Genomic DNA, 14322 nt, shown 5'->3' with positions numbered 1-14322 from the left:
GATATGAGAAGCAAGGGTTTTTGGCACTGGGAAGTAACTAGGAGAATTTTTTTAATGGCTTTTGCCCAAGGGTAGGTCTCACTCAAATAGAAACTTACAATCTTATTGACTTAAAAAAATCGAAGACAGAGGTACAAAGAAGTCAGGCTGGAAGCCTAAACTACTATGTATAAAATGCACCAAGGTCTCTTACTGATCCTGAACTACACTTGCAGGTAGGGCAGAAACCAAGACTTTAGCTTCTGCCTACCAGAGCAGACAGAGCTAGGAGTTAGTTCAGCCAAGCTAACTACCTGACCAAACAAAAGTTAGCTCTCTTCAGGGGAATACAACAGAACCCAGAGTCAGAGGTTGGCAGACTTTTTCTTCAATGGCCAGACAGTAAATATTTCAGGCTTTGCTGGCTACGAAGCAATATTAAGAATATTATGTAGGTAATTATGTAACCATCTGAAATGTAACCACTTAAAAATATAAATAACATTTTTAGTTTATGGGCTCAGCAGGCCAGATTTGGTTCATAGGCTGTACTTTGCCAACCTCTCCTCCACAGCAATTCATTCATAATGTCGAGTCTATAACCCAAAACTGTCAGACATACGAACAATATTTTTTTAAAAAGAAGAAAATATGAACCATATTTAACAGCAAAGCAGCCAGTAGCGATAACCACAAAATGGCCCACATGTTGGAATTAGCAGGAAAGGATTTAAAAGCATCTACTCTAAATGTTATAAGATATAAATGAAAATGTGCTTCCAGTAGACACGAAATCTCAAGAAAAATTATAAAATAGCCGACTGCGTAAGTCTTGAATCTCAACTCAGAGAACCCCTGAGATTTGAATGTCAACTCAGAACCTTTAGTTTTTCAGTAATATTTCATAGCACTCCTACAAGTTTGCTGTGATGTTACCCTAGGAGGCCCTGGCAGAGAGTCTGACAACTGTAGCTCTACTGAAATCAAAATATAAGCCAAGTTCTAGGTAGGTGGAAAGAAAGAAGAAAGTGAGCAGAAAACTCAATGTCTAAAGGTAAAAATTTTACCAAAGTAAAATATCTGGTAAGTGATAATATCATATATATTCTTAGTCTATTATACTTTATAAAGTTCATTTGAATTATTTTGGTATTCATACCAATCGTGAGGTTGATAGTTCAGAGGTTATATTCTTTTATACTAGTAGGTGGAGAAGGTAAGTACCTTAAAATATTGTATCAGTCAATATTTTGACTAGAGTCAATATCAGGTGATTACTAAAAGAGAAAATATAAGTTTAGCAGCAGGAAATAGTTGGAAATTAGGTTTAGCACTAAAAGTTTACATTTTTCCTCCAAAAACTTTTAAAAAGTCTCCAATTTCTGAAGTTTCTCTTTGAAATTAAGGCTTTTCTTTAAAAACTGGATGAAAAGATGGCTATTTAATTTTAGAAGATGAATAGGAACCAGAAAAAGGAAATGCCAGATGTTTGCATTTTTAAATACAAGAAGATGAAATATTAATTCAAATTCCACTAAACATTGCAACTCCAAAAGGATAAATAAAATAAACAGGGACAATTCTTCATTTAAAAAAAAAAAAAGTTTACCTTGCAATCAAGGAGCAGTTGTGAATCATGTTCTTTTCAACAAAAATACCTTGCGATTCATCAGTTTCAACTATTCTCCCATCCTGATACCACAACACTTGCATGTCCTGATCAATATATGAAGCCATGCACTGGAAAGGAAGGCTGTCTCCTTCAAACACAACTTGGCGATGAGATGGAGTCATGTAGAAAGATGGCAATTCAAGTGGAGGGTCTAGAGACAGTCAAAGATTCAGTAAACAAATACTATTTCCAAACACCATAATTAAAAGTTACAGAAATTCTAGGTAAAATTATAAAAACAGAACAACAAATATTCCTCAGTAACCAGCATGCTAATGCTAACATCAACCAGGCTGCTACTGAGTTTAGTGATAACAGATAAAAACGAAATTTAAAAGAAACAATTTCATACTCAGTTCTGACATTTAGAGTTATTCCTCTTCAGTGGCATCACAAGAGTATCAGATGATTACAGAAATGAACTAAAAGAACAAGCTGTGCTCTAGAAAATGGCATCAGTGATAAGTAAATGCTGATATTTACAACTTTAAAATACACTTTGGAGACTATATTATCTTTGATTACAACACAGGTTTTTGGCTGTAAAACTAATGCATGTTCATTGCAGAAAAATCAGAACATTTGAAGAAAACAGGAAAAACCAGTATTTTAAGATCCCATATACTGTAAACAGTTTTTAATCAGATTTTTCCTTTCAGTCAGAAAAATAAAATATTTTAAATATATGTACAAAAATGTACACAAATGACATTGATTCATTAAAAGACTTTTAAATATGTAGTCTATTTTGCTAACATGACAATTCTACTTTTAGCAGTAGTATATCCTAAAGAATAGAAAATATGCAAAAATGCATACAAAGAAATTAGTCCTTCCATTATTTATGAAGCATGAAACTATTAACGAGCTAAACATGCTGTAACAGAGAAGTTAACTATGGCTTCATCTATACAATGGGTTGATATGCATCTATTTTAAATAAGAAAATGCGTTTACATTAATTCAACTTTAAAAAGGTTATAAAATATCATTAGAGTATAACGATATTTTTGTTAAAAAATAGAAAAAAGTCATAGAAGATGATACAAAAAGGTCTTAACACTAGCTATCTTTCAGTCATGGACATAAACATGGTCTTTGTTTCTCTGCTTTTATTTTCTTTGCACAAATCTTAATTTTCATTCAGTGAGCGTATTTTACTTGTGGTACAACAACAATAATAAAGAGAAAAGGAAAAAAATATGATACATTATTTCCAAACAAAGACTAAACTGGGACCTCCCCCCACCATTTTAGGACTGTTTTTGTTTTATGGGGTTGTGTGTGTAGGAGTGTTTTTTTGTGTGTTTTTCATTTAACACATGGCAAATATGTTATTTCCCTCATTTCCTCAGATATTCTTCAAAATCATGATTTTCAATAGTTGCATTTACTGAATGGATATGTCACAAGTAATTAAACCAATCCCCTATTTTTGAGAATTTAAGATATGCTTATACACAGAGTCTGAAGATTGACATACAAAGCTGATCATTTCCTAAGAAATAACTGTAAGATAGAGAATTACTAGATCTAACTGTATCAGTTTTTTGTTTTTTTTTTGAGATGGAGTTTCACTTTTTTCACCCATGCTGGAGTGCAATGGCGCAAGCTCTGCTCACTGAAACCTCCACCTCCGGGGTTTAAGCAATTCTCCTGCCTCAGCCTCCCAAGTAGCTGGGACTACAGTCACCTGCCACCATGCTCAGCTAATTTTTGTAGTTTTAGTAGAGACAGGGTTTCACCATGTTGTCCAGGCTAGTCTCAAACTCCTGACCTCAGGTGATCTGCTGGGATTACAGGTGTGAGCCACCATGCCCTGCCTGTATCAGTCTTTTAAGAACATTGAAACCTGTTGCTTCAAAAAGACTGTATCCTTCACATTCCCATCCACACACAGGATGTATGCATCCTGAGATTGTGTTACTACAGACAAATTCATGAGTTGCCAACTGATGGAAAATCTGAAAATCTATTGTTTGAAATTGGTTTGCATAAAGAAAGTTGATGTGAACCTAAAAACAGCTACTACCTTAAAGACCAATTTTAAAAAAAGGCTTAATTGTTGGCATAAACTAAATATTATCAAATTCATAATGATTAATGGCTGCATACTAGTTCTGTCCAAGTATAAAGAGAATCTTACAATTTGTCAAGAAAAACATGGTAGAAAGTCAAAATATGGTAAACGCTTTCTCAGTTTGGATTTCTCCCTTACCGCATGTCAACAGCTCCTGCTTCACGCCTGTGACTGGTTGGGCCTGCAGTGACTTAGGATAAACACACCTGGTATCCCGTACTGTGATGTTCCTCTCCTTTACCCAGCGATGCATCCACAGTATGTTACAGTCACACAAAAGATACTCAGTCTGGAATTCCCTGTAACATGCAAATACAACTTAAGAGATTATAGTGAATAAAATTAAATAGCACTTTTGTTTTATACTGGGTTACGTTTCTGGTGGCAAGCACAATACTGTTCACCCACACCATGCCTAAAGTACATTTCGTTGGCTAGCTACAGTTTCTCTCCAAGGAGCTGAATTGCAGAGTTTTGGACCCCAACCCTGTTCTTGCTGGTCCCTAGTTTCTGCTTTGGATGAAATCTGGTAGGCAAACAAAGACTCTTTGGCAGATATCCCTTCTATGCAACAAGCTACTGAACACCAGGGTTCTCTAGAATACCAAATCCCTTTCCTTTTTGTCTAACAAGCTTCTACCCATTTATCATGAAGTGTGTGGCATTAATATTACATCTTGAAGCCATCCCCAATTTTCCAGCATCATTATCACATTCTTGTCCTAAATGCCTACCAACTGTTGATTTTGACAATGAAACAGCAACCTAAAGCAATATGGATTGTTTTCTGTGATGATATTCTGTATTTCTAACCAGACTGTGAGCTTCCCTAGGGTAGGAACTGTTTCTGATCCCTTTCTGCTATGCACCAAGTGACACCATAGATATTTACAAATGTAAGAGATAAAGACCCAACAAATCAAAAGCATACAAATAAGAATGACTCAGCTTTGATACAAAAGATAGTAATGAAATGTCTTTATATGTGGCAAAAACCTTTATGATTTGGCACTTGGGCACGAGAAGAAGAAAGGATAAACAGAGCTGAGATATAAGCACAAATCTCTTAAATAATATAATTACTAAGTGCTGACTATTCATGTGCCACGCATTTGCTAAGTCCAGCTAATAACAATAAATGCAGGACCCTGTTCCTGCCAATATAAGGGGCAACATATAATAGAAGAATCAAACTGTAAACATAGCTAAAATAGAATGCAATATGTTCTATAAAAATAAATCAACAAAATGCAATAATGTTTAAGTGTGTGTGCTTCTAACACAGCTGGAGTGTTGGCTCAGGGTTCACCTCGTTAGTTTTGGCAAAAAAGAATAAGGAAAAAAGAAAAGGGATCTGATGGAATACAGCATAGAAAATAAATTTAAACAACACCAGAAGGAGGATGTGACAGACTCCTAATTTCTAAGCACCACCTTCTGGTTAGTTCCTAACACTACCAGGTAAAAACACTGGTAGGCCGGGCGCGGTGGCTCAAGCCTGTAATCCCAGCACTTTGGGAGGCCGAGGCGGGTGGATCACGAGGTCAGGAGATCAAGACCCTCCCGGCTAACACGGTGAAACCCCGTCTCTACTAAAAATACAAAAAACTAGCCGGGCGCGGTGGCGGGTGCCTGTAGTCCCAGCTACTCGGAGGCTGAGGCGGGAGAATGGCGGGAACCCGGGAGGCAGAGCTTGCAGTGAGCCGAGATCGCACCACTGCACTCCAGCCTGGGCGACACAGCGAGACTCCGTCTCAAAAAAAAAAAAAAAAAAAAAAAAAAAAACACTGGCAATTTCTCCCATTTTGGGGATGAAAATACTTCCCATGTTCCTGCTACCCAGGGTCTCAAAACCCAGACTAGCTTTTGTCTTTTTTATTTCCTAATCTTTGCAGAAATGGCTGACCTGAGCCCACTAAATATGCCAAAAGTAGATGTTTCTGCTCAAAGGTAGTCTTCTGGATAAGAATGGTAAGCGTGCCAAAAAGAGAAAGAAGATGGAGTATGAGCCAAAGTGACTTCAGAAGTACATACACATGCCTGCTATGATGGTAAGAAGCTGGTTAGGGCTCCTAATACCTATTAGCTACATCCCAAGGAAGACTCCTAAAATGAGATTTAAATGACAGGTGTAGGAAAGGAAGAGAGATGAGAGGAGAAGTCAGAGTACATGGAAGAGAGGAATCAGGAGAGAAAAACTCTTTGCCTGGAAGAAAAACACTCAATCCCATAAATTACTCAATGAAAACCTGAAAAACATTATATTTAACTATAATTCCAATAAAATTAGGATAATTTATAGTCTGAGATATGTTAAGGTTTATCTGAAAATAGTTACTTTCAAAATAACTTCTATGCAATCTCTCAGTTAACAAAACCATCTGGGGAAAAAAAAAAAAATCAACCAATTCTAAAGCTACAAGAAATTGTGTAAATCAGAACTTAAACCGATTTCATAAAGCAGGCATTCTAAATAAACATCCCTACAAACATCAGTAATAAGCTGTAAATTTGATTTTAAGTGGAAGGTGGGGGCGGGTTTACAGGATAAAATTAAATTCCTAAAGTATAAAATATTCCTACAAATTCTTCATAGGAAGGGATATTTTATACTTTGGAAATTTAATTAGTCAAACAATGCAACATTTTATGATTTGAAAAAAAAGTCAAAAAAAAATTACCAGTTTACTTACTCTAAATATAGAGTAATATGGTATCCTAAGGAGAAAACGGTTGTCCTAGTCTAAACCACATTATTCAGGCTCACTGTATGTTTTCTAATGTGAATGCAAGCTCTCAAGTGAGATTCTAACTTGACAAGATTGTCCTTATAAAGTCTCTGAAACCACATAATAAATGTTTTTAATTTACAAAGACATGAAAATCAAAAAAACAGAGAAAAAATGTTTTACTTACAAAGACCGTAATGAGGCAAGATAATCAAAAGTTCCTTGAGATAATGAAGAAAACAAATTCCCTGAAAGGTTTCTGAAAGACAGAAAACAATTCCACTTTTAAAAATACAACTGTCTATCATTTTATCCTATTCTGTATTTTCTAAAGCATCCTACAGTCATTAAATAATGTTACAAAGAAGTCATGAAAGTGTCAATGCTTACAAAGAGGGAGTGATTAGCAAATACTTCCTCCAAGGCTGAAGAAGAAAATTATTCTTCACCTTATACAAACTAGTAAATACAATTATTAAAAACACATTAATGCTAGATAAAAATTTTTCTGTCAAATATCTGGTGAACCTAAAAGGTACCCTACTGAATTCCCATTAGAATTACTCTAAGTGTTCACTCGCATCTAATTTAAGAAAGCAGCAAATAAAAAAGCAGCAAATAAAAATAAAAATGTAAAAACAAATAGAAAATAAATAATTAAAACTTTAAAAAATAACAAAAGGAAAAGGATGGCCTCAATGACCAGCAGCAGTAGCGTACTAAACATGACTGAAAATCATGAGGAGAGCGGGATGAGTTCAGGGCTTAATATGAGAGACTGGGGATAGAACTCCATGTTGCTCTTGGGCAAATCACTTCTCTAGTCTATCTCGTGTCAACAGGCTTCGATACATAACCCGACTCTTGCAGCGTTCTGAATGAATGGAACTCAGAAACCCCTATTCTACAATGTGAGTAGTTTGTTACACCCAAAACAATCTGACCAAAGTATTTCTTCCATAATGGACTATGAGCTCTGGAGCTGGGTGGAGGAGGGCCTGTGTCTGTGTGCACTTCCGTGTACACCAGTAACATGCTGGAGTATAAATGGTGCTCAATAATTGCTCATTGCTAGGATGTACACCTCACCTTCAGGGGACTTCTAACGCTAAAATGAGACTGAGTGCTCTGGAAAAATCGCATATGCCCAACCACCACAAGATCTGTTCTATGCCTGTTGTGATACCAAGAACAGGCAGAACTGAGACGTAGAGTTCTAGAAGTGAGGTGGGGGGAGAAACACAGCAGAGGATGGGATAGAAATCTGGAGTCCTGCAACTTCTCTGGAAGCTGGGCTGAATCCTTCATATGTGGGAGAGAGTGACCATCGGGCAGATGGATTTCCAGGTGGAGCTGGAGAAGAGAACTGATCAGGGAGGGGTCAGCTGTTCCTGGGACACCAGTAGCAACATATTCCTGGATGGGAAGACCTGGTATCACACAAGGGCCAACACTTTACAAATTAACCTACAACGGCCTTCAGCAAGAACAAGACTGGATTGGTTTTTATATTTTATAATTTTTTTGTAAGATAAAGGCTGGATTCAATGATTCTCATAGAAGAAGTACCTAGGAACTTAAACAGAAAAGAGTATTTCCAAATTGAAAGGAGGAAAGTGATGTCGTTTTTTTCTTTTTTTTTTTTTTTTTTTTTTGACTTATCAGAGCAGATGCCAAATGTGAATTGTGAGAAAGGTATGCCCATGGCAATATAAATCATGATAACATTTTAAGAAAATAAAAAATAGGCCAGGCACGGTGGCTCAAGCCTGTAATCCCAGCACTTTGGGGGGCCGAGACGGGCGGATCACGAGGTCAGGAGATCGAGACCATCCTGGCTAATACGGTGAAACCCGGTCTCTACTAAAAAATACAAAAAACTAGCTGGGCGACGAGGCGGGTGCCTGTAGTCCCAGCTACTCGGGAGGCTGAGACAGGAGAATGGCGTGAACCCGGGAGGCGGAGCTTGCAGTGAGCTGAGAGCCGGCCACTGCACTCCAGCCTGGGCGGCAGAGTAAGACTCCGTCTCAAAAAAAAAGAAAAAAGAAAAAAAAGAAAGAAAAGAAAAGAAAAAACAAAAATCATTTTGGATGGGTGCAGCGGCTCACGTCTATAATCCCAGCACTTTGGGAGGGCCGAGGCAGGTGGATCACCTGAGGTCAGGAGTTTGAGACCAGCCTGGCCAAAATGGTGAAATCCCATCTCTACTAAAAATATAAAAATTAGCCAGGTTGATGGTGTGTGCCTATAGTCCCTGCTACTTGGGAGGCTAAGGTGGGAGAATCGCTTAGAACCTGGGAAGCGGAGGTGACAGTGAACCAAGATGGTACCACTGCACTCCAGCCTGCGTAACAGAGTGAAATTTTGTCTCCAAAAAGCAAACAAACAAACAAAAAAATTGCATCTTACAGCAACCACTAGGTTCTAATATGCATATTATTAGATATTTCCCTTGGAAATCACAAAGGAAGGGATCACATTAGAGAAGGACATGGCATTTTCTCAGGAAATCTCAACGCAAACCAATTTTTCCTTGAGTGTTGGAACAGACTGCTATTTGTACAGCTGAACACAAGTGAAGTAATTAGCTTGGATTTGGGGGCCATAAACAATGACACATATTTTAAAACATTACAATCACAGTCTAGCTCTGAGATGCTCACCAAATAAATATGTAAATAAATAAAACTAGAAGGGAGTCGAGAATGACAAGAGCAAAGTCACTGCTCCCCTATCATAATAAGCTCGTAGAAAGGAGCAGCAGGTGAGTTACCCGCCCACTCCACCCTTTATGCCGTTCTTTTTATTTTATTATCTTTTTTGAGACAAGTCTCACTCTGTTGCCCAGGATGGAGAGCAGTGGATGGAGTGCAGTGGCTCACTGCAACCTCTGCCTCCCGGGTTCAAGTGGATTCTCATGCCTCAGCCTCCAGAGTAGCTGGGATTACAGGTACATGCCACCAGGCATGTCTAATTTTTGTATTTTTGGTAGGCACGAGGTTTCATCATGTTGGCCAGGCTGGTCTCGAACTCCTGACCTCAAGTGATCCACTCACTTCGGCCTTCCAAAGTGCTGGGATTACAGGTGTGAGCCACTGTGACTGGCCATTGTTGTTTTACTCTCACTTAATTTGACTTTGTTTACTTATTTTTTGCTAACTAGATACATTTGAATTCCTAAGAGTTGCACGCGTATATGATGCATCATCTATTATACAGAAGCCTCTATCAGGGCAGACTTGGTAAAGGAGGGGAAAATGCAATTAAATGCAATCTCCATCTACAGAGGAATGACTAAGTTACAATCTGTTCTATACCTAGAATATTCTGTAGCCAATGACAAGCATGAACTAAATCAACATGTACTCTATTAAAAAGATGTTAATATGTTGGTAAATTATTTTTAAACTGAGTTGCCAGGTACAGAGCATTTTTAAAGCCCTGTATGTGTGTCTATGCATTTCTGAGTATAACAGAAGAAAAAAAAAAAAAAAAAATATATATATATATATATACCAGATCATTAATACAAGTTATCTCAGGATGATGTGACTGAAATGATGAAAAGAGATCTAATTTTTCCTTCATATGATTTTATTACTCAATAACAACCACTTTTTGGATAAAGGAAGTTCTTTATACAAACATATGAGTTGTATATATGTATTTATATACAAATACATACACAACACATGTTTGCATATAAAGGAAATTGTAAAGGGTAGTTCTTATAAATACATATATTTCTGATAGGAAAATATTAAAAGTATAATTCTTGAGGAAAATATACAGGTATTAGATTGTCCACAAAGAACTTGAAAAAATTTTGGTCTGTAGATCTCCTGACAGAGATTTTGGTCTGTAGATCTCCTGACATTTCTCTGCAAATTAACTTCCTAAGTGAAGGACACAGGCTTCACAGAAGTCCATTATTGGCTCCCCGTTTGGTCTGCCAGTTACGTCCACTGTTACAGTGGGACAGAGTGAGAACCTTTGCAAGTAGGACTATACTGCTCTGAGATAGTTCAAGAGAACTTCTCCATCAGCAAAGGCAGAGATCAATATATAGAATTAATCAATTTTACACCCCCACCCCACCCATGTCTACTAAGGTCTCTGATACACTTAAAGAAAGGGTAGTTTTTTTAAAAAAATGAATTCATAAATTTCCAAAGCCAAGACTCGATCAAAAATGATCAGAAATCTGGCTGAGAATGCCTAGGCTGTCCATCAAGGTCTCATCATCCCTTAGCCAAGGAAGCTGGCTAAGGGACCCACTCAGTTTGAGGTCCCCAGTTCAAGAGTTACCAGAGGAAACAGCTAGAACAGTGATCCACTCTAGAATTCCTTCTTTTTGTATACCTTCTCTTTCAGGTGAGAAATAGTAAGAGGAAGATCTCTGATTCCTAATCTGAGGAATGTACTGCATGCTCCATTCCTAATCATATTCTCTTTTCCACTCACTGGACTGAAAAAATGCCATTCTCTACATCTGAAATATGAGCTGTTATCAGCCTTCACAACCCGCATATGGCCTGGCTCAAGAGCTCAAAAATCTGGGGACAGCAGCAGCCCATGCAAAACACTTAAAGTTTCCTGATCCACAGCTCTAGACCTGTGCCAACCCAAATTATGATAAGCAATGTCACTGCAATGCAATGCTGAGTGGTAAGAAGTTTCCTTAATTGCCATGTTGTTCTTTACAAAGTATTTAAAAGATGTAGGCCAGGTATACTGCTGTATATGCCACAGACTGCTCCATTTAGGAGATCCACAATAGGAACGATAGACAGTGGAGAATCACACGCATGACGGGGTGGGAGGAAGGTGGATGATGAGAAATTACTTAATGGATATAATGTACATTATTCAGGTGATGGATACCTAAAAGCCCTGACTTGACCACCATGGAATCTATGCCTGTAACAAAACTGCACCTGTACCCCAGAAATCTATATAAAAATAAAAGTAAATCAAATTTAAAGGCCACTATCATCTATTATTACATGAACTATAAGATTATCTCAATCAAATCTCAAAGTGGGAAGCTTGGCAATGTTATTTTTATGTTTTAATGTGTTACTTGGATGATGTTCATTGTGTTCCGTGATGTATAAATTCTCACAACAGGTATAAGATAATTGGTAAAAATGTAAGAGACCACCCAAGTTCTAAACCTACCAAACATTTTAGTTCTTGACGAAGGAGGCAAAGGAAATACTAAGAAAACAGCAACCTGCCCTAACAGAAGCTCTGTCCCACCCAGCTCTTTTGCCTAAAGAACATGTGCTGATGTGTCAAATCCCTAGGCCAGAGCTAGAAATCAATCTAAAACTAAAATCAACAAAATAGTAGACTCCAGTTTACTATTTTGTTTTTCATTACTTCGGTCATAGCTGTCCAAAAAACATAACAAAAGTCTCCTTCACAGATGTATGATTTTGTCAATTCTAATGCAGTCCTCAAAAGTAAAAATACAGCCAGGCACTGTGGCTCACACCTGTAATCCCAGCACTTTGGGAGGCCGGGGCGGGTGGATCACGAGGTCAGGAGTCTAAGACCAGCCTGGCCAAGATGGCGAAACCCCATCTCTACTAAAAATACCAAAAAATTAGCCGGGCATGGTGGCGGGCACCTGTAATGCCGGCTACTCACAAGGCTGAAGCAGAGAATGGCATGAACCCAGGAGGTAGAGGTTGCAGTGAGCCGAGACTGTGCCACTGCACTCCAGCCTAGGCGACAAAGCGAGACTCCATCTCAAGAAAAAAAAAAAGTAAAAATACAAAATTCTCAAGAAGGGATTTTAAAAAGCACTGAGATAGAAATGTTTGCAAGGCAGTTACAAAGGAGTTAAGAGGCAATTAATTTAACTAACTTCAAGTCATGAGTAAAGCTGCACACCAAATCAATCTTTTATTGAAAAACAAAAATCAGGCCATATACCTTTCCCTGAAAATGAAAGGACACACTGAAAACAGCTACAAATTTCCTGTGCAGCAGGAACGTTCTGTTCTACTCTAATAACTGATCTGAAGTCTCTTCCCTTACTGTATAGATGAAAGAATCTCATCATTTAAGCTCCTAATTGGTTTTTCAAAGGTAACGTGAAATACAAGAAACATTCTAAAAAGCTACAAGGAGAAAGAACCGCAAGTAGACAACCCTTACACTGACCTTCCACTCCACATCTAGCATTTCATGCGGAACCCTATTCCCAGACGGCTTGTCTCTAAAACACGATTTCGTGCCATTTTCCAACAGAAATGTCTTTTAGTGGCTTCCTATTGTTTAATCAGTTCTAAGCCCCTATCTGCTTTTCATACATTTCAAAATAAAGCTCTATTATAAATAATCAGCCTAATGTATAATTACTCCCAAACAGAACTTTCATTACTTTTTTAAATTTTTTTGAGACGGTCTTGGCCTGTCACCCAGAGCTGGAGTGCAGTGGCGCAATCTTGGCTCACTGCAACCTCTGCCTCCTGGGTTCAAGCAATTCTCGTGCCTCAGCCTCCCGAGTAGCTGGGACTACAGGTATGCGCCACCACGCCCGGCTAATTTTTGTACTTCTAGTAGAGATGGGGTTTTACCATGTTGGCCAGGCTGGTCTCCAACTCCTGACCTCCAGTGAGCTGTCTGCCTCGGCCTCCCAAAGTGCTGGGATTACAGGCGTGAGCCACCATGTCTGGCTTAAAACTTGTTTTTTAAAAAAAGATATAAACATACTTGATGACTTATACAAAGTTCTTCCACATTTATATTCTATATAAATTATAATAAACAGATATATATAACTTAAATGTTAAATAATCATTGTAACTTTGAGCTACTATTAATCCTACTTTGTAGGTGAAAAACAGAAAAGTCAAACAACTCACCCCAAATCACATGGTCAGAGGCACAATTCAAATGGTTATTTTACTCCAAGCCCACCAGCCCTCCCCTTGACAAATGGCCTTGTTCTCATTCCCACCTTCATGTATCATTGGTTTGGCTTCTTTTCCTTTCTAACTACCCAGATCTCTGCAAATCTTCTGGGCCATCAGCGTACATCAGCTCAAATTTTCCCAGACTAGCAAAGCTTTTGATCATACCTCTCAGCATGAATGTGCTCTCTGTTGCATGTACTACACTGCGTTATGTGGTGTGTGTGTACATGTGTCTGTGTGCGCACATGTGTCTGTGTGTGGTGTGGTAAGGTACCATTATATTCTGAGCAGATTACACTCCCATGATTAAACTGTGAGCTCTCTGTCCCTTAAGGCTTCTAAAACCCCTACAGTTGCTACTTACAATTAAATAGATCATAAGTTTCATACATATTTAGGTACTGGCTCTAATGCTTCCTTATCTTTTAATGGGAAAGAAAAGATGTACTTACAGCCGAACCAGATTGGTGAGTCCTCGAAATATGTCTGCATTCAGACATCCTATTCGATTGTTTGTCAGATCCCTAAGGAGAAGGGTGGAAAAGTGTCTTCAATTAGTTCTCTTGGTTAACGAAGGTCTCATGCATTCAGTATTCAAGAACAGCACCCAGGTATCGCACAAGACCTTTATTCTAGCATATTTGAGATATTTACTCTACTTAAGTGAGATAAGGATAGCAGTGAGGCCGAAAATGATCCTTGCTTTCACTTACTGCCGGCACGCACAGACTAATGCTGCTCAATTATGGTGCCCTCTATATTTCAAGTACTTACTCTTGCAAAATTACTCAAGATAAAATTGGAGTAGTAAAAATGAGACTCAAACTATCTTGCTGCCCGCAATTCAATTCCTTAGATGACCTACACAGTTAATTATGCTGGGGCAGTTGGAGAACTGAGCCGAAACTCAGCCAGTAAATAACGGATAATGGA

At 38.1% G+C, this 14322-nt stretch overlaps 1 protein-coding gene across 2 annotated transcripts in view; it reads right to left on the bottom strand.

The window, feature by feature from the left end:
- The window catches only part of ADGRA3 (adhesion G protein-coupled receptor A3), a 130359-nt gene that overhangs the window by 55594 nt on the left and 60443 nt on the right, over positions 1 to 14322 (bottom strand). For both annotated transcript variants that reach the window (XM_010377214.2, XM_030924268.1), the window contains 4 exons: positions 13842 to 13913; positions 6648 to 6719; positions 3870 to 4030; positions 1589 to 1802 (listed from right to left, as the gene is read on the bottom strand). In XM_010377214.2, the coding sequence (XP_010375516.2) occupies positions 1589 to 1802; positions 3870 to 4030; positions 6648 to 6719; positions 13842 to 13913 (519 nt within the window). The remainder of the gene's footprint in view (positions 1 to 1588; positions 1803 to 3869; positions 4031 to 6647; positions 6720 to 13841; positions 13914 to 14322) is intronic.

This window comes from Rhinopithecus roxellana, chromosome 2, assembly GCF_007565055.1.
Source record: "Rhinopithecus roxellana isolate Shanxi Qingling chromosome 2, ASM756505v1, whole genome shotgun sequence".
Lineage (NCBI taxonomy): Eukaryota > Metazoa > Chordata > Mammalia > Primates > Cercopithecidae > Rhinopithecus > Rhinopithecus roxellana.
This window is presented reverse-complemented; position numbering and strand designations above follow the sequence as displayed.